This window comes from Acinonyx jubatus, chromosome D1 (genome assembly GCF_027475565.1).
Source record: "Acinonyx jubatus isolate Ajub_Pintada_27869175 chromosome D1, VMU_Ajub_asm_v1.0, whole genome shotgun sequence".
Taxonomy (NCBI): domain Eukaryota; kingdom Metazoa; phylum Chordata; class Mammalia; order Carnivora; family Felidae; genus Acinonyx; species Acinonyx jubatus.
In genome coordinates this window covers 51,854,001-51,875,232 of record NC_069390.1, presented here as the reverse complement: position 1 = coordinate 51,875,232, position 21,232 = coordinate 51,854,001, and the positions used below count along the sequence as shown (strand labels likewise).

At 37.1% G+C, this 21,232-nt stretch overlaps 1 protein-coding gene and 1 pseudogene across 3 annotated transcripts in view; one reads left to right on the top strand and one right to left on the bottom strand.

The window, feature by feature from the left end:
* Window positions 1-20,611, bottom strand: part of LOC113597075 (olfactory receptor 56A3-like) — a 118,062-nt gene extending 97,451 nt beyond the window's left edge. For all 3 annotated transcript variants that reach the window (XM_053203589.1, XM_053203588.1, XM_053203587.1), the window contains exon 1: window positions 18,342-20,611. In XM_053203589.1, coding sequence (XP_053059564.1) covers window positions 18,393-19,343 — 951 coding nt within the window. In that variant the 5' untranslated portion in view covers window positions 19,344-20,611 and the 3' untranslated portion in view covers window positions 18,342-18,392. The remainder of the gene's footprint in view (window positions 1-18,341) is intronic.
* Window positions 3,516-4,444, top strand: LOC106977799 (olfactory receptor 52E5-like; annotated as a pseudogene).
* Window positions 20,612-21,232: the final 621 nt, after the last annotated feature.

The window sequence follows — 21,232 nt, the reverse complement described above, 5'->3', positions numbered from 1 at the left end:
TTAGCTGCCTAATTTCATGGACTTCTTATCATCACAACTTAAGGATATGCAGTAAATTCTTTTAAATTATTTTAATATTGAATTATAATTTAATTGCTTATTTGATGTTTGAAAAAAATGTTTTCAATGTTTATTTATTTTGGAGACAAAGAGAGGGAGACATAGTGCAAGTGGGGGAGGGGCAAAGAGAGAGGGAGGCAAAGAATTTGAGGCAGGCTCCAGGGTCCAGGTTCCAAGCTGTCAGCACAGCACAACGTGGGGCTCAAACCCATTAGACATGAGATCATGACCTGAGCAGAAGTCAGATGCTCAACCAACTGAGCCACCCAGGTACACCCAAAAAGATATTTTCAATTTTATTCACTCTACACTTTCCAAACACCTAACCACTCAATTTTGGTATCATTCATTAACAACTGCTACTATTTAAAAGCTTTCCTGCTGCACTGTAGATTTTCATTTCTGAGGCTTTGCTAAACATCACTTAGGTAGAAAGTGAGTAATCCAAATAGAAATGAGTGACAGAGTGACATCAGTAAGACTAATTTCTATGTAGCTTACAGGAAAATGCATGCAAAAACTCCATTCATCACCAAGTGCATGGTCCAAAGCTATAACATGAGGGGCATGCTTAGAAACAGCAGGGTGTACTGACAGCCTTCCCAAAAAGGCAAAATTGGTTAGGTATTTATTCAATCTTTAGAACTTTTTATGAACTTAATTTGTACAAAGTCATCAACACTGCAAAGCTTAGAAGGAGTAGTTCTGCCATTCTGTGCCCAATGCTGTGTTGAGCACTGGATATTGGTCATAATAGCTGAGATCATTGTCCGTGAAGCATTAGCATGCTTCAGGCCAATTGAAAAGGACCAACTTGTCTCTCATTTCAAAATTCTAGGTTTACTGAAAGCTGGCTCTTTGTACATAGTCACCATTTTTGCTAGATGAATATTTTCATCAGTGGCAATTCTGATGCTCCCTAATCATTTGTATGAAAATAAGATTTTTAACAATTTCATCTCAGAAAACAACTAAACAAGCCGAATCCATAGAAGCACACCTGCATTAAAGGGAGTGCTTATTTAACCACAGTAAGTATACTCTCAATATCTATGTATGGGCTAATATATGATCTATTGTTCTCTTTCCTGTGTTTATATGATTACATATAAATCATAAATTTATATGATTGCCCAACTGTGGGACATTCTTTTGTTATTTTTGTAGCTAGGTGCAATTAAGAAACACTCAAGCCTTGCTTTCCTGAATATTGTTTAGGTGTCTTTAGATATCTCTGTTCTGATCATAGCATTTATTGTATTATTTAACTCTTGTATGACAACATTATTCCCCCTTTCAAATCTTATGCTTTGATAAGAAAAACACCTCTGGAAGAGATTTCTTAAATTTAACTTTGGGTTTATTTCATACTAAAAGTAATAAAATAAGAGCAACTACCAGTGTTTATAGAAGGCAAATAAACACTGAGAAAAGGAAGTGAAATAAACCAATTTGCCTTGGGTAATCATGAATAATCATCAAATGTTTTAAATCTCAGGTGTGATTAGATTTTATTTCAACATACAAAACAAAGCATTTAAGCCCATAAAAATTAGATCACCTTTTTTTAAGTTTATTTATTTATTTTAAGAAAGAGAGAGAGAGAGAGAGAATGAATGAATGAATGAATGGGAGAAGAGCAGAGACAGAGGGAGAGAGAATCCCAAGCAGGCTCCACAATGGAGCCAGATGTGGGGCTCAAACTCATGAACCATGAGATCATGACTTGAGCCAAAATCAATAGTCAACACCTAACAGACTGAGTCACCCAGGCACCCCAATTAGACCACCTTTGAACTAAACTGATTTTAGGAGTATGTATGTCAGTGAGAAGTAAACTCCTTCTTCTGATGTAGCAACCTAAGGAAATCTACTGAGAAACAAATTCACACCTATGGTGGAGGGAAAGTAGGAAAAGTACTATAAGAAGTTTGACGCTGCTGTTATCTTGTGTTCTGCTTATTTAGATGACACTTTGGGACTGAGTCTGACTTCTCTGACTTTCCATTAAACAAATAATTGAACTGCTGGGGGTGAAGAATATCAGCTAAGACATACTCTAAGAGGAGACACAACCATAATTGTCCTGTAATGACATCCACTCCAAGGAAGAACACTCAGACATTGAGGTCAAAGGGGGGATTTGGATGACATGAATGATGTGGGTAGTTGACATTGCCACACTCTCCTTTTACTGAGTAGGCACAATAAAACAGGCTCTTTTAAAACCCCAGTGTTGAATTCTTATTCAGACCTCAGCTTGTAATAGTAGCTTAGAAAGGAAAGGAATATAGCAGATATGCTACACAGAATAATGCCCACACTAAAATATGTCCATGCCTTAGTCCCACAGACAATATTTAACCTGCTGTATTATTTTGTTTGATTTAGTCAATATTATACAATATATTTTAACACAGTTATACAGGCAGGTGCACAAATAGAGAAAATACATGAATCCCCATGTAACGTATTTATGAGATTATTTTTCCTGAAGACGTTTGATTTGTCATCTTTGAGAATGGCTCTTGTCTCTACCTCTTTCTTCTTTAGTTACCTGAGGGGGCTTTGATGATACAGACATTCATTTACTATTGTGATATTCTCCCCAGTATGACTCTCCAGAGATTAAATATTATGAACATGGGGAAAAATATGATAGTTTTAATAACAACATGAATCCTATGGTTCCTACAGGCACATGCATAGATTTTTGGTACTTTATAAACTCACGGAAGCCCTAAAACTGAGTTTCAACAATAGTGGGAACTTAACTGATATTCTGCCTATTGAGAATTGCTACTTGATTCAATACGAACTTCATATCTATTTATTTCAGGACTGATGTCAACACCTACTCTCATAAACTAAAGCAAACAAAAATCACTCCCATTATGTACTCTTTCTCACTGAATAGCAGCAATATTTGCTCATTTGCCTAACACAGAATTCTGGAAGTTAAACGTGACCTATTGCTTTCTTTCATCCCCCAAATCACATCAAATACTGTTCTCTGTCAATTTACTGAATACTCCTTCACCTCTCCATCTCCATTATCATTTATTTAGATCAGGCTAGCATCATCGTTCACCCTACTTGCATCAAACTCCAATTGCCCCTGCAGCCCATTCTCCATTGTAACATTACGGAAGTTCCTCTAAAATGTAAGCACATCATTTTACATCATTACAATGATGTAATTTTACATCATTCTTAAGACTATTTTCAGAGTATCAAATTTGGGATGTATCTTGGACAGAAAAACAAGATGTCCAGAATCTGGTGAGTTCTGTATTTGGGAGCTTTTAAAATCATTTATCACTTTTCACTCCAGGGTCTTCTACTAAGGATTAAGGTGGAGAATTAATTCCATGTCTCTCTGTGGCCTGAAAGAATGACATGAATGAGATCGGAGTCCTGACACAATGTGAAAAAACTTACCAGCAACCATGAAGATGGCCTATCATAATACTACTCAATCCCATCCTTCTTCCTTTGTCCTGCTGGGGATTCCAGGCCTGGAAATTTTTCACATCTGGGTTGGTTTCCCCTTTTGTATTGTATATCTGATTGCACTCCTGGGGAATGTTATAATCCTCTTTATAATTCAGACTGAGCCTAGTCTCCATGTTTTACTTCCTGACAATGTTGGCCTTCACTGACCTAAGCCTGTCCTCTGCCACTATTCCCAAGATGCTGGGCATCTTTTGGTTCAATTTCAGGGAAATTCTTTTTGGTGCCTGCCTTGCACAGATGTTTATGACTCATCTGTGCACTGGCCTCAAGTCTGGGATACTGACAGTCATGACCATAGATCACTATGTTGCCACCTGCAATCTCCTGAGATATACCATGACTCTCAAAAACAAGGTGGTGACCATTCTCGGTATAGTCATGATCATGAGATCTTTAATCTTTGTTATTCCTTTTGTTTTCCTCATCTTGCTGTTGTCATTCTGTGGTGCCCATATCATCCCCCACACTTACTGTGAAGACATGGGCATTGACTGTCTTTCCTGTATCAGTATCAGGACCAATAATTTACTTGGTATGGTTGCTTTTTCTGTGGGATTAATTGACTTTATTGTAACTGGGTTTTTGTACATGAAAATACTCTATACAGTCTTTTACCATCGTGGAATGCCCGATTCAAAGCTCTCAACACCTGTGGCTCCCACATCTGTGTCATGCTCATCTTCTACATCCCAGCATTTTTCCCTTTCTGACCCACCGCTTTGGTCATAGCATCCTTGGATATATTCATATATTTCTTGCCAATCTACATATGGTTGTACCACCTGCACTCAACCCTGTTATCTATGGGGTCGGGAAAAAGCAGATTCAGGAGCAAGTCTTAAGAATTCTTAACCCTAAATATGTTTGATCCTCAACTTCCCAAGTCTTGATGAAATATATGATATACATAAATATGTATACATGTTTTGTGTGTGTGTGTATAGTATACGTGTGTGTGTGTGTGTGTGTGTGTGTGTGTGTGTAGTGATTGGATTCAGCTAGAAGGAAAAACCAAGGCCCAGTGCAGAGCTTATATTCTAAACACTATCATGTACTATTGTATTATACCTGTGCTTTAACCCCTATGGACTTTCTAAACCAACTTGACAAAATCATCTCCACTGACATCACTAATTATATTCTTGCCCTCACCACATGTCATGACCACTGTTCCACTATATGGCTATCTTGTATGTATGTTATTCAACCTTACTCTGCACAACTGACTAAACTTGCCAAAGGCTGCCATAAGTTGGCATGATTTAATAGGAATATCTCTGTTATTAGATTTCTATAAGATGATTCTGGATTCTGAAATCTAACAGAATTAATCAGTTCACAAAAAGAAGTTCTGTGAAACTTTCTAAAAGAAAACAGCTAGACTTTATCTTATTTTTCCTTCTCTTACCCTATGTTCATCTGTTTTGTTTCTTAAATTCCACATATGAGTGAAATCATATATTTGTCTTTCTCTAATTGACTTATTTCACTAAGCATAATATATTCCAGTTCTGTCCACATTGTTTCAAGTAGCAAGATTTCACTCTTTTTGATCACCAAGTAATATTCCATTGTGTATGTATATATATGTATGGAATATTATACACACACACACACACACACACACCACCTCTTCTTTATCCATTCATCAGTCAATGGACATTGGGCTCTTCTTAATTTAGCTATTGTTGACAATTCTGCTATAAACTTTGGGGTGCAAGTGCCTCTTTGAATCAGCATTTTTGTATCCTTTGGATAAATACCTAGTAGTGCAATTGCTGGGACATAGAGTAGTTTTATTTTTAATTTTTTTAAAGAACTTCCATGATGTTTTTCAGAATGGCTGCACCAGTTTGCATTCCCACCAACAATGCAAGAGGGTTCCCATTTCTTTGCATCCTTGCCAACATCTCTTGTTGCCTGAGTTGTTCATTTTAGCCATTCTGACAGGTGTGAGGTGGTTATTCATTGTGGTTTTGGTATGTATTTCTCTGATGATTAGCAAAGTTGAACATCTTTTCATGTGTCTGTTAGCCATCTGGATGTCTTCTTTCGAAAAGTGTCTGTTCATGTCTTCTGCCCATTTCTTAACTAGATTTTTGTTTTTTTGGGTGTTGAGTTAGATAAATTCCATATAGATTTTTAATACTAACCTTTTATCAGATATGTTGTTTGAGAATATCTTCTCCCATTCCGTATGCTGCTTTTAGTTTTGTTGATTGTTTCCTTAACTGTACAGACAATTTTATCTTGATGAAGTCCCAATAGTTCATGTTTGCTTTTGGTTCCCTTGGCCTCAGTGATGTGTCTAGTAAGAAGTTGCTCCAGCTGAGGTCAGAGAGGTTGCTGACTGTTTTATCCTGTAGGATTCTGATGGTTTCCTATCTCACATTTAGGTCTTTGATCCATTTTGAATTTATTTTTGTGTATGGTGTCAGAAAAGGGTAGAGTTTCATTCTTCTACATGTCACCATCCAGTGTTCCCAACACCATTTGTTGGAGAGATTGTCTTTTTTCCATTGGATATCCTTTCCTACTTTGTTGAAGAGGAGTTGACCATATAATTGTAGGTCCATTTCTGGGTTTTCTATTCTGTTCTATTGATCTATGTGCCTGTTTTTTTGTGCCAGTACCATGCTGTTTTGATAACTACAGCTTTGTAATATAGCTTGAAATATGGAATCATGATGCCTCCAGTTTTGTTTTTCTTGCTTCTTGATATAGGCATGAATTACAATATACTTCCCTCTTAGGACTGCCTTTGCTGCATCCCAGAGGTTTTGGACTTGCTGTTTTTGTTTTTTTTTTATTTTCATTTGCTTCCATGTATTTTTTTTATTTCTTCTTTAATTTTCTGGTTAACCCATTAATTCTTTATTAGGATGTTTTTTAACTTCCATATATTTGAGGGCTTTCCAAATTCTTTCTTGTGATTGACCAATTCTCATAGCATCATGATTGGAAAATATGTATGGTATGATCTCAATCATTTTATAATCGTTCAAGGCTGATCTGTGACCCAGTATATGATCTCTTCTGGAGAATGTTCCATATGTACTTGAGAAGAATGCATATTCTGCTGCCTTAAGATGGAATGTTCTGAATATATCAGTTAAGTCCATCTGGTACAGCGTGTCATTCAAAGCCATTATTTGCTTGTTGATTTTCTGCTTAGGTGATTTGTTCCTTGCTATAAGTGGGGTGTTAAAGTCGTCTACTATTATTATATTTTTATCAATGAGTTTCTTTATGTTTCTTATTAATTGATTTATATTATTGCTTTCTTCCAAGTTTGGGGCATAAATATTCACAATTGTTAGATCTTCTTGATGGATAGACAGATCCCTTAATTCTGATACAATGCCCTTCTTCACTTTTGTTATAGTCTTTGTTTTAAAATCTACGTTGTCTGATACAAGCATGGCTACTCCAGCTTTCTTTTGATGTCCATTAGCATGACAGTACTCTATCCCCTTACTTTTACTCTGTGGTTGTCTTTACGTTTAAAATGAGTCTCTTGTAGGCAGCATATAGACAGATCTTTTTTTTTTAACCATTCTGTTAACCTATGTCTTTTTATTGGAGCATTTAGTCCATTTACAATCAGTGATTATTGGAAGATATGAATTTAGTGCCATTGTGTTGCCTGTGGAGTTGGTGTTTCTGGTGATGGTCTCTGGTCCTTTCTAGTTGTTGTTGCTTTGATATTTTTTGTTTGTTTGTTTGTTTGTTTGTTTTCTCCACTTAGCAATACCCCCTTAAAATTTCTTGCAGGGCTGGTTTAGTGGTCATGAACTCCTTTAGTTTCTGTTTGTCTAGGAAACTCTTTATCTCCTTCTATTCTGAATGACAATCTTGCTGGATAAAGAATTCTTAAGAAATAAACAAATAATAAAATAAGGATTATTATTATTATTATTATTATTATTGGCTGCATATTTTTCTGATTCAATACACAGAATGTTCCCTGCCATTCCTTTCTGGCCTGCCATGTTTCTGTGGATAGATCTGCTGCTATGATCTGTCTTCCCTTGTAGGTTAAGGACTTCTTTTCCCTTGCTGCTTTCAGGATTCTTTTCTTGTCTGTGTATTTTATGAATTTGACTATGATATGCCTTGGTGATGGTTGGCTTTCATTGAATTTAATGGGAGTTATCTGTGCTTCCTGGATTTTGATGTCTGTGTCCTTCCTCAGATTAGAGAAGTTTTTAGCTATAATGTGTTTTAATAAACCTTCTGTCCCTCTTTCTCTGTTTTCATCTTCTTGGACTCCTATGATGTGACTATTAGTACATTTTAATAAGTCACTGAGTTCCCTAAGTCTGATTCCATGACCTTTATTTTCCCTCTTTTTTCCAGCTACATTATTTTCCATAATTTTATGTTCTGTATCACTGATTCACTTCTCTGCTTCATCCATCTTCATTTTTATGGTCTCCATTTGGGATTGCATCTCAGTTACAGCATGTTTAATTTTGGCCTGACTAGATATTAGTTCTTTTATCTCTACAGTAAGGGATTCTCTAGTGTATTCTATGCTTTTTTCAAGCCTACCTAATATCCTTAATATTGTTTAAAATTCTAACTTAGACTTATATATCTTACTTATATCTGCATTGATTAAATCTCTGGTCATTATTTCTTCCAGTTCTTTCTTGTTACAAGAAGCTTGATAGAAAAAAGGTAGAAAGAAAGAAAAGAAAAAGAAGAAAAAATTAAAATTTAAAAATATATAAAAATAAAAAATAATTTAAAAATTTTTTAAATAAATAAAATTTTAAAAATTGCTCTTTTTGTATCAAACAAAACAAAGACAAAAATAAAAACAAATGCCAAATGACACAAGATCCTTTTTCTTCTAGAGCTGAAGCTCTACAACACTCTATGATCAGTAGACTTGGTGTAGGCAAAGGTTTGTGCTGGTCTTCTGGGGGACATGCATGTTCTGATTCTTAGATGCAATTGCCCTACTGGAGATGTGCCTGCAGGGTGTAGGGGCGTGGGACCTGGTGTAGCAGCTCCGTTCTCCATTGGTGGTGCTGTTTAGCTCACTGAGGTGGATCAAGCTGGAGGGTGCAGGGAGAAAATGGCTTAAGGGGATGCATGCTGCCCCTCTTCAGTAAGCTATCACAGATGCTCAGTGATGAGCCCATGTCCCTGGTTTCTGTCAGATCCCCACCTCACCTCATCTGTGTCTGAGCTGTCTGCCTACCAAATGGCACAATACTTCTGTGTTTCATCTCAGGTATGACTGTGTTTCAAAACCCCACACTTCAGAGGCCCACACAGCACAGAACTGCACTCGTCATCTAGGAGAGGGTCTCTCTGCGTTGTATCCAGTGACAGCTTGTCACAGAAGACAGCCACATGACCACACGATGGTCAGTTTATGGTAAATTGCAACACACAACTGGGGCAAGGGATTGCTGACTTCAACCAGCATCTTTTTTCCTAAAATGGTGAGTGGCACATCTCGATGGTGCCCACAGGGTCCTGTGTCCATGGAGAGGCTGCATCACTTATCCTGAAAGCACTCCCAGCAGGGGAACTGCTTCTTTCTGTTTGACCCTAGGGATCCTCAGGCTGCCTACTGCAGGCAGGGCTCAGGTCTACTCTCCCACTGCTCAGTTTCCCAGGTGCAAACCTGATAATTTTGCAGGCCTCCAAAACTTCAGAATCTGTGTTCTGCTGTTTATAGAAAACTGGAAGTACACTAACCCTCTCCTTTTTCCCTGTCAAAGGTTTTGGGGAGTAGTTTTCTTGTGCAGTCCCCTGAGTGTGTTTTCACTTTTTTTTCCCCAGTGCTTTTTCTCTCTCTCCTCCTCATGTGCTACTCCCACCTCAGTCAGGGTTCCTTTGCCTGGGGAGTGCTCCCAGCTCTTTTCTCTCACAAATTCTACACAGTGCCTACCTTCTGTGGGTCATTTTTCTGATTTGTAGATGTACAGCCTTGTTCTCTAAGACTTCTGATCAATTTCTTGGGAGTTCAGAATGATTTGATAATTATCTAGCTGTATTTGAGGGAGGAGGCAAACTTATGGTTGCCATCCTCTCCTCTGCCATCTTACCTCCAAAAAATTTCAGTAACATCTAAAATTAATATTATTCTCTTAAGTCTAACCTCTGATGTTTCTTAGGTGCTCCCTAGTGATTTACATACTTCAATACCTATAGAGGTAACAATTGAATCCAATGAGACCTCACTAATATCTCAAATATCTTTACAGCATACATGCAGGGATCTTATGTAACATAACTTGCTTCTAGTATCATTATTAAAGCTATGTCTACCAGGATAAATCAGGACAAGACTGTGGTAGCAGACAGACACAAGTGATAATTCAAAGAACTGGAAAGATATTGCCATAACTTTTATCCATCATTATTTGAAAACTGTTTCTCAAATTTTTAATCCCCCAATACTTTTGGTCCTGCCCAAACCAGGAATCTAGCATGCTTCCACAGCCAGAGGGCACTCCCAGGCAGAGTCCCAGGTGTCTGCAGAACAGTGTTGGTGTGTAATGAAAGTGCAGGGCACCGACCATGTCTGCATTAGTTTACCCCTGTGCTGGTCAGATATTCCCATTCCCTATGCAAGTTAGCTCTGTCCTGCCACTGGTTCTTCTAGATAATGCCTGTTACAATTTCTAAAGAGGGATTTAAGATATTCCTGCTACTGCAGTTGGTCCAGAAACTATAAATCATGTACTTCATCTCCCTCCTTTACCAGTCATTCTAGATATCTCTCACATACAATCAAAGTTTCTAGAAGTCATGACTTCTAGTTGCCTGGTTGTCCATTGCCCCCTCTTCTCTGACACATGCTCTGAGGTGGGTATTAATGTGAACTGTGAAGATCTGCATGCTTTGTGCCAAATCCCATTAGGGTATTCATATACTTTTTGCCTCTGATTTTCAAATCTTACTAATCCTCTCTTTATACCAAGTCGATGACCATATGTACTGCTCAGAGCACTGTCTCCATCTTTGCAGTTAACCCATGATTGAGGCTGCAATGAGGTAACAGTCCATTTCTACCTTGCACATCATGAGCTAACTCACTCATTCATACACCCAAGCTTCTTCCTCCCCTTTTATCTAATCAAAGGGAGCTTTCTTGAAGCCACAGGTGTTAGGAGAGGGAAGGACATTCATGTAAATTAGATAAGCCAAATAAGCTCTGAGACAAAAGCTAGCGTAATTTGTGCCCTCTGTAGTTGCTCTAGGCAACTCCAAAAATACTATTCTCTTAATAGAATGGATTGCTGCTCTGCCTGTACAAGTTGATTATTTCTTGCCTCAGACAGTTGGAGCTGTGTTTTGAATTGTGACTAGCTCTCTGAAGAAGTCTTTGCTGCAAACTTTATGGGTTTATCCTGGGACCCTTATATTATGACTTGTCAGAGTCCACATAGATTCTTTATCTACCATTAATACCATTGTATCTCCCAAACACAACTGTATCTCCAAAATCCTATGGTCCGAGAAGTGGGGCTGCTGAACTTCAGCCTGAATGTGCTGCAGAGTTCTGTCTTGCTCTTGGCCCCAGTAAAAATTGTGAGCCTTCAAAAAAAAATTGTTAACCTTCAATGTCACCTGTTGAACAGATCATGGATCATATCAGAATTCTCAATGGTGTTACGTGTTGTCTCCAATATCCAAAAAGGCTTCTTTCTTAGTGATAAGAGGTGAAAGATACAATAGTTTGTTCCTATAGATGACGGTGATGTCTGAGCATGCTCCTAACCAATGGAAATGTAAAAACATCCTGACTAAGGCAACCTCCTGAATCTTTTTGGCATTTCTCTTCTACCCTGTCATGTGCATGTGTCTTATCAGATAATCTAGGGTTCTTGACACTTTCTGTGTAACCAAACTGATTAATATGATGTTGTCCATATAGTGGATCAGTGAGATTGGAGTATCAAAATGCTCCAGGTTCTATAGAGTGATGGAAGGGATAAATGAACAGAAGTAAGATCCATCTATATTCTGTGTACAAGATCCATTTTAGACCTAAAGACACATGCAGATTGAAAGTAAAGGGATGGAAAACATTTATCATGCAAATGGAAGTGAAAAGAAAGCCAGGGAGCAATACTTATATCAGACAAAATACACTTTAAAACAATGATTGTAACAAAAGACAAAGAAGAACACTATATAATCATAAAGGGAACAATCCAACAATTACAACAATTACAATTACATATATTTATGGCTCCAAGATGGGGGCAATCAAATACAAAAAGCAGATATTAACAAACATAAAGGAGGTAATCCATACTTCCATAAAGGAAGTAATCCTAATTGCATAAAGGATGTAATCCTTTGTGATGCAGCAAAAGCTGTTCTAAGAGGGAAGTTTATAGCAATACAGGCCTATCTTAGGAAGCAAGAAAAATGTCCAATGAACAACCTAACCTTACACTTAAAAGTGCTAGAAAAAGAACAAACAAAATCCACAACCAGTAGAGGGAAGAAAATAATAAAGATTAGAAGAGAAACAAACAAAAGAGAAACCAAAAATAAAACAATATAATAAATCAATGAAACTAGGAGCTGGTTCTATGAAAAGATCAACAAAATTAATAAAACTTTAGTTAGATTCATCAGACAAAAGAGAGATAGGAGTAGGGAGGAATGGAAGGAGGGAGAGAGAACACAAAATCAGAAATGAAAGAGGAGATATAACCAACATCACAGAAATATAACGGATTATAAGAGAATATTATGAACAACTATATGCCAACAAATTGTACAACATGAAAGAAATAGATGAATTCCTAGAAAATATCCAAAAGCTGAATTAGGAAGAAACAAAAAATTTGAATAGACCGATTCTCAGCAATGAAATTAAATCAGTAATAAAAAATTACCAACAAACAAAAGTCCAGGATCAAATGCCTTCAGAAGTGAATTCTCCCAAACATTTAAAGAGTTACTGCCTATTCTCCTCAATTTTTTCCAAAAAAAAAAAGAAGAGGAAGAAAAGCTTCCAAGTGTATTCTACGAGGCCAGCATTACCCTGATACCAAAACCAGAAAAAGACACTACAAAAAGAAGAAGAAGAAGAAGAAGAAGAAGAACAACAACAACAACAACAACAACAACAACAACTACTACAGGCCAATATCTGTGATGAACATAGACACAAATATCCTCAACAAACTACTAGTAAACAGAATCCAACAATAAATTTAAAAAATCAGTCACCATAATCAACTGACATTTATTACTGGGATGCAAGAATGGTACGGTATTTGTAAGGCAATCAATGTGATGAATCACATCAATAAGAGAAAGGATAAAGAAGATATGATTATTTCAACAGATGTAGAAAAAGCATTTGACAAAGTATGACATCCATTCATGAAAAAAACCCAACACAGTAGGTGTAGAGGGAACATACTTCTAGATGATAAAGTCCATAAATGAAAAATCTACAGTTAACATCATTAAAAAATGGTGAAAAATTAAGAACTTTTCTCCTAAGATCAGGAACAAAGGTGTCCACTCTTGCCACTTTTTGCTAAACATGATTATACAAGTCCTAGCCACAGCAGTCAGACCAGAAAAAAAATAAAAGGCATCCAAATTAGGAAGGAAGAAGTAAAACATTCACTATTTGCATATGGCATGATAATATCAAAATAACACCAACATTCTTCACAGAACTACAACAAACAATCCTAAAATTTGTATGGAACCACAAAAGACTTCAAATAGCCAAAGTAATGTTGAAAAAGAAAACCAAAGCTGGAGGCATCACAATTCTGTACTTTAAGCTGCATAACACAGCTGTAGCAATCAAGACAGTATGGTATTGGAAAAAAAGAAAAAAACTGACACAGAGATTAATGGAATAGAGACCCAGAAATGGACCCACAAATACAGGGCCAGCTAATCTTTGACAAAGCAGGAAAGAGTATCCAATGGAAAAGAGACAGTATCTTCAACAAATGGTGCTGGGAAAACTGGACAGTGACATGCAGAAGAATGAAACTGGACCATTTTCTTACATCATACACAAAAATAAATTCACCTAAAGGTGAGACAAGAAACCACCAAAATCCCACAGGAGAAAACAGGCAGCAACCTCTTTGACTTCGGCTGTAGCAACTTCTTATTGACATGTCTCCAGAGGCAAGGGAAACAAAACCAAAATGAACTATTGGGACCTCATCAAGATAAAAAGCTTCTGCACAGTGAAGGAAACAATCAACAAAAGTAAATGACAACTGATGGAACGGGAGAAGACATTTGCAAATGGCATATCTGATAAAGAGTTAGTATCCAAAATCTATAAAGAATTTACCAAACTCAACACCCAAGAAAGAAATAATCCAATGACAAAATGGGCAGAAGACATGAATAGACATTTTTCCAAAGAAGATATCCAGATGGCTAACAGACCCATGAAAACATACTCAACATCACTCATCATCAAGGAACTACAAATCAAAACCACAATAAGTTACCTCACACCTGTCAGAATGGCTGAAATGAACAAAACAAGAAACAATAAGTTTAGTGGGAGAGTGAAGAAAAGGGAACCCTTTTGCACTGTTGGTGGGAATGCAAACTAGGGTAGCCACTCTGGAAATCAGCATAGAGGCTCATTAAAAATTAAAATAGTACTATCCTAAGACCCAGCAATTGCACTACTAGGTATTTATCCAAAAGATACAAAAATACTGATTCGAAGGGGCACATGCACCCCAATGTTTATAGCAGCAATATCAACTATAGCCCAAGTGTCCATTGAATGATGAATGGATAAGGCAGATGTAACTACACACACACACACACACACACACACACACACACACACACACACACTGGAATACTACTCAGTGATGAAAAAGAACGATATCTTGCCATTTGCAACAATGGCAATGGATGGAACTAGAGGGTATTATGCTGAGCTACATAAGTCAGTCAGAGAAAGACAGGTATCATATGATTCACTCATATGTGGACTTTGAGAAACAAAACATATAACAGAGGGGAAGGGAAGGAAAATAAGATAAAAATAGAGAGGAAAGTAAACCATAAGAGACTCTTTTTTTTGTTTAAGTTTATTTATTTTGAGAGACAGAGAGCAAGCTGGAGAGGAGCAGAGAGTGAGAGAGAGAATCTCAAGCAGGCTCTGTGCTGTCAGCACAGAACCTGACTCGGGGCTCAATCCCACAAATCGGGAGATCATACTTGAACCAAAATCAAGAGTTGGACGCTCAACCAACTGAGCCACCCAGGCGCCCCTAGAGACTCTTAAATACTGGGAACAAACTGAGGGTTGCTGGAGGGGTGGTGGGTGGGGGAATGTCTAAATAAGTGAAGGGAATTAAGGAGGGCACTTTTTGGGATGAGCACTGGGTGTCATTTGTAAGAGATGAATCACTAGGTTCTGCTCCTGAAGCCAAGACTACACTGTATGTTAACTAACTTGAATTTAAATTAAAAAAATAAAAAGAAAACCCAAAAGACTCTACCAAAAAACTACTAAAACTGATAAATGAATTCAGTAAAGTCAAAGGATAAAAATCAATTTATGTATGGAAATCATTGCATTTCTATACAGTAATAATGAAGTAGCAGAAAGGGAAATTAAGAAAACAATCTAATTTATAATTGCACCCAAAATAATAATATAGCTAATAATAAACAAGGAGGTAAAAGACATGTACTTTGAAAATGATAAAACATTTATGAAAGAAGTTAAAGATGACACAAACAAATGGAAAAATATTCCATGCTTATGGATTGGGAAAACAAATATTGTTAAAATGTTCATTCTACCCAAAGTAATCTACAGATTTAAAGCAATTCCTGTCAAAATACCAATAACATTTTTTTTTCAGAACTAGAACAAATAAACCTGAAATTTGTATGGAACCACAAAAGACCCCAAATACACAAAGCAATCTTAAAAATGAGAACAAAACTGGAAGTATCAGAATCCTAGATATACAGATATACTACAAAACTGTAATAAACAAAACAGCATGCCACTGGCACAAAAATAGACATGGATCCAAAAAAGAAAATAAAGATCCCAAAAATAAACCCACAACTACATGGTCAATTAATCTATGATAAAGGAGGCAAGTATATGCAAAGGGAAAAAGACAGTCACTTCAACAAATAGTGTTGGGAAAACTGGACAACTACATCCAAAAGAGTGAGACTGGATCACTTTCTTACACCATAGACATAAATAAACTCAAAATAGATTAAAGACCTAAATGTGACACCTGAAATCATAAAAGTCCTAGAAGAGAGCACAAGCAATAATTTGTCGACATCAGCAGTAGTAAAATTTTTCTATATATGTCTTCTAAAGCACAAGAAACAAAAGCAAAAAGAAACTCTGGAGACTACATCAAAATAAAAAGCTTTTGCATAGCAAAGGAAATAATGAACATAACTAACAGACAACCTACTGAACAGGGGAAGATATTTGGAAATGAAATACCTGTGAAGGGGCTAATATCCAAAATATACAAAGAACTTATACAATTCAACACCACAAAAAAAATTAATCCAATTAAAAGATGGGAAGAAGGCTTTAACAGACATTTCACCAAAAAAGATATAAAAATGGCCAAGAAGCAATTGAAAAGTTGGTCAACATCACTGATCATCAGGAAAATGCAAAACAAAACCACAATGAGATATCAACTAACACCTGTCACAATGGCTAAAATCCAGAACACAAGAAAGAAGTTTTGGTGAGGATATGGAGAAAATTGAATTATCTTGTATTGTTGGTAGGAATGCAAACTGTGCAGGCACCGTGAAAAAAAGTATGGAGTTTTCTCAAAAAATTAACAATAGAATTACCATATGACCAAGTAATTCCACCACTGGGTATTTACCCAAAGAATATGAAAACACTAATCTGAAAATATATGAGCACCAGTATGTTTATGCAGCATTATTTATCATAACCAAATTATGGAATCACCCCAAGTGTCCACTGATAGAAGAATGACCAAGGAAGATGTGGTATACATATTGGATGGACTATTTTCAATCATAAAGAAGAATGAGATGTTGCCTTTTACAAAAACATGGATGGATCTACAAAGTATAATGCTAAGTGAAGTAAGTCAGTCAGAGAAAGCCAAATACCAAATGATTTTACTCAAATGTGGAGTTTAAGAAACAAAACAAATAAAGAAAAAAGGAACAGACAAAATTAGACTCTTAAATATTGAAGACAGACTGGTGGTTACCAGAGGGGAGGTGAGTGCGAAATGGGTGAAATAAGTGAAAGGAATTAAAAGTACACATAGTGTAATGATCACTGAGTAATGTATAGAATTGTTGAATCATTATATTGTACACCTGACTAATATAACTCTGCATGTTAATTAAACTGGAATTTAAAAATAAATAAATACAAATAAAAACAAAATAAATTCATTTAAAAATATTTTTTAAAAAATCATTTAAAACAATGTTCTAGGTTCTTGTGGTCTATATTGTGACAAAAAGCAAAACGGTTAATGTAGCCTAGAGAAAGTCCTTGACTGTATACTGCTGCCTACACCAGTTCAATAGAAACTGCTCTTGGCATATTTTCTGGGTGAGAATTAACTGAGAAGAACACATCAGCCAGAATAATATCTGCATAGTAAATTGCTAGAGACTTTGTCATCTTTAGTGCAGATGCCATATTTGACACAATTGTACTGAAACTATAACTTGGTAAAATTTACTTTTGTCCACCATTATCCGCTGTGAACTCTGGTTTATGCAGGGACTATCCTAGTGAATTTAAATGGATATGTGTTTGTGGACCACCACTCTATACCTTTTCAAGTCTCTGTACTATTACAGCACAGGATGCAGTTTGGGTTCTGACTCACTAAATTGATCATAATAAGGGGAGTTGTTCTTTTTTGGTTCAGAGGAAATACAGGATGCACTGATGAGTAAGTTATTGCTGTGCACAACTGGGCCTCAGTCCCATTGGGAATTCATGAGAGATATTAAAAAACAATATTCTATTTTTGTGTTTTAATATCTAACAAAATTCCCAGAACACAAAGTGTGCCTAGAAACTCTCCAATTAATATGATGCAATGTTCAGATAATATGTTTTAAGCATTTTAAATTATTATTATGGGATCATGTATTATAATCCTTATAATTCTTCAGTCATTAACAGAGCTATGTTTGCACACCATAAAATATGATACCCTAGATCCAAAAGATAAATGTCCAAAGCACAAACACAACGGGGAGGAGAATTTAGAAGCCCCTTAAACCTAATCAGATTCATTGCTAATCACTGCACAATGAGAAACCCATGCAAAATCCCAATCCTCTTGCAATGCACATTTCAAAAGACCGCCAAATTTCAGACCAAATTATAGACCACAAGCAACTTTCCATCATTCAGGACTGAAATTTCACCCCTATGTCTTTGTCTCCAAAATGCTCCCTTCGATAAAAATAAGAATAAAAATACATTGCATATTACACAACTACCCCAAAATATCCAGAGTTGTATAGTCAAGAACACAAAGACATGGCATATTAATAGCTGTATACTCAAGAATAAAATTCTCACTAAGGTACCTGTCCAAGAAATCCCAGTATTTTGTCAAAACAGGATAATGTGCATGGTGGAAAGGCAAAGGGATCAAGGATATTGTTAAAGTAAAAGTGAGAGAAAGGGAAACATACAATGAAACTTCAGTTTTATTAAAGAAGACACAATATCCAATAGCTATGAATTCCAGCCCACTCACCCATCATTGATTCAAAACTCATCCTATATTAGGAATGCAGAGATCTTGCCCTTATGAGCACACTTTCTTTAGTAATCTCTGGATTCCTTGCTTGATCTCCTGGGTCCGCACTCCATACACAACGGGGTTGAGGGCTGAGAAGATGACATGGTGGAGGACGTTGAGCAAGACTGGAACATCAGGGGAGACCTTCTTCTTCACCACATGAGTGAGCACGAAGACCAGAAGAATGGTGCTGAAGAAGAGGATAAGGATGAAGTGGGAGCCACATGTGCTCAGGGCCTTGGCCACAGCACCCTCTGCCTTGAGTCTCAGCACAGCTCGCAATATGAGGGTGTAGGAGAGGAAGATGAGGATGAGGTCAGATCCTAGCAGTGTCCAGCCTCCAACAAACTGGTAGATGCGACTAATGGTGACATCATTACAAGAGAGCCTGGAGACAAACATATTGGCACAGATGCAATTGTCAATGACATTTGTCCCACAATAATGGAGTTGGGATGATAGAATGGGGATAGGCATTGTAACAATACTATTCCTGGCCAAAATAAAAATGGCAGCCTTGGCTACAAATTGGTCAGTGATGATGGATGGGTACCTCAGTGGGTGGCAGATGGCCACATAGCGGTCATAGGCCATGACCATGAATGTGCAGGACTCCATGGCAAAGAAGCAATTCATGATGTACATCTGGAGGAAGCAGGCATAGAAACTGATGGACTTGAGGTCAAACCAGAAGATGGCCAGGACCTTGGGGATGACAGTGAGGCAGACAACAATGTCCAGCAGGGAAAGGATACTGAGCAGGTAGTACATGGGTTCATGCAGAGAGACCTCTAGCCAGATGGTGATCAGGAGAACACTATTGGCCCCCATGGCCAAAAGGAAGAGAAGGCTGAGGGGCAGGGACAACCAGAACTTCCAGCTAGGGGACCTGACAAAACAATTCAGGAGGAAGTCTGAAACCTCAGAGGTGATGGTGCCATTTTGGTATATTGTCATATTTTGTCATATATATTTCTGCAGCTTTCTTTCAGTGATCTGTAAAATTAGGATAAAAATTAGATACTGACTTAAGACACATGAATTTAGAACAATTTGCTTTAGTTAGGTGAAACTCGTGAGTCCTAGCTGGTCATCCAGAGCCATGTGAATTCATCTGTTTATCCTTTGTGCCATGCTCCAGGGCCACTCCTATCACTAAACAGTATAGAAGACTGAGGTAATATGGTTTGTTTTTACATGTTTGATTTGTTCAAGGTTTTTTTTTTAATAGAATTGTAATATGTTTGCAGAAACCAAAGAGGAGAAAATTACTTAGAAAACTATTTTTTGAAAGTTTTTTCCCCAATTTGTCAATTCAACTGTAACCATTTACACAGATAAGGAAACAGAACCTGGCACAAATAGGGACACAGATAAATGTCCCTGGGTCTATGTCACCCCCATTCTGAGTTTTCAGCTATAGTTTGTTTTAATTACAGATTTAAAAGATGATGCCCTGGGGTGCCTGGGTGGCTCAGTTAGTTAAGCGTCCAGCTATTAATTTCTGCTCAGGCCATGATCTCACAGTTCTGTGTTGACAGCATGGAGCTTCCTTGGGATTCTCTCCTACCCTCTCTCTGCCTCTCTCCTGATTATATGCTTTCTCTCTCAAAATAAATAAATAAAAACTTAAAAAAAGATGATGCCTTGTAAATAAAGTTAATCTTCATTATCTCTAAACAGTCATTCAATGAGGGAGGTGTGGATCCTGCCAAAAAAATTGCTTTTCTCCTTTCTATATATCTTCATATTTGTACGATTCTTAACTTTGAGAAGAAACAATCTCAAGAGGAGAAGGAGCAATTCCACATAGCTTTGTGAGACCGATACCTGCCATCAGACAAGGTGAACACTTGATTGTTCTGGTTGCAATAGTGTGAGGGTGATGAAGTCTTATCTTTAAAGTTTTTGCATCCCATTTCTATTTTATTTTTCCATTATTAGTATAATGATACAGGTACACATTCCTCTGTTTCCAAGCCCAGTTCGATGTTGCCATGTTCTCTAACATTTGACGTCCTCCCCTGGCATTCTGTTAGGTGCTAGGGTCACAATGTTGAAAACGAAACTGTCCCTTTCTCAAGGAAGCAAACTAAGATCATTCAGGAAACAATGGGTAAAAATAAGAACAAATGACAGGTCTTGCACAAACAATTAGGAGAATGTAGAGGAGACTGAGTACCTCTGACATGGGACATAGGCTGGTGAAAAATAATTTAAATGAAGTGAGGTGGTTCTCTCCTTTACATTAAGGGTGAAGGGTTCTAAGGTGCTTGTCCCCCCCTGAATTGTGAATGAGATTTGAAAGATGACTGAAGGCTAGTCAAAGGTGAGGATCAGGTCTTTTTGGGGTACTTCAAATCATGCAGTCCATTGTAGCTAAATCTATCTACATGCACCAAGGCCTCTGTTAAACCATTACTTTGTGGGTTTAGAAACACTTTTTCATTGGGAGTTTAAATACTTCCCTATTTATTACTCTTGAGGTTCACTATATAAGATAAATTGCATATTGATTTGGAATTTCTAGAATTCCTAGGGCTTCATCCCATTGAATTATTCAGCATCCAATGAGATATGTTATAATATCACATTACCAACAAGGAAAATTATAGCTCACAATTGTATTCACTCATTACTGTATTACGCTGATCTTCTTGCTTAACACAGTGGGTTGGGTTGGAGTAATTTCTAGGATTCCTCTGCATCTCATGAATAATTATAATGATAGTATGTTTGCCCCATCAATTCTATAAAAAAGAAAACACAAACTTCACCAGTGATACAATGAATAGTTTTGACAACAGAATCTGATGGAGGAGCAATAGTTTGGCATAGGGGTTAGA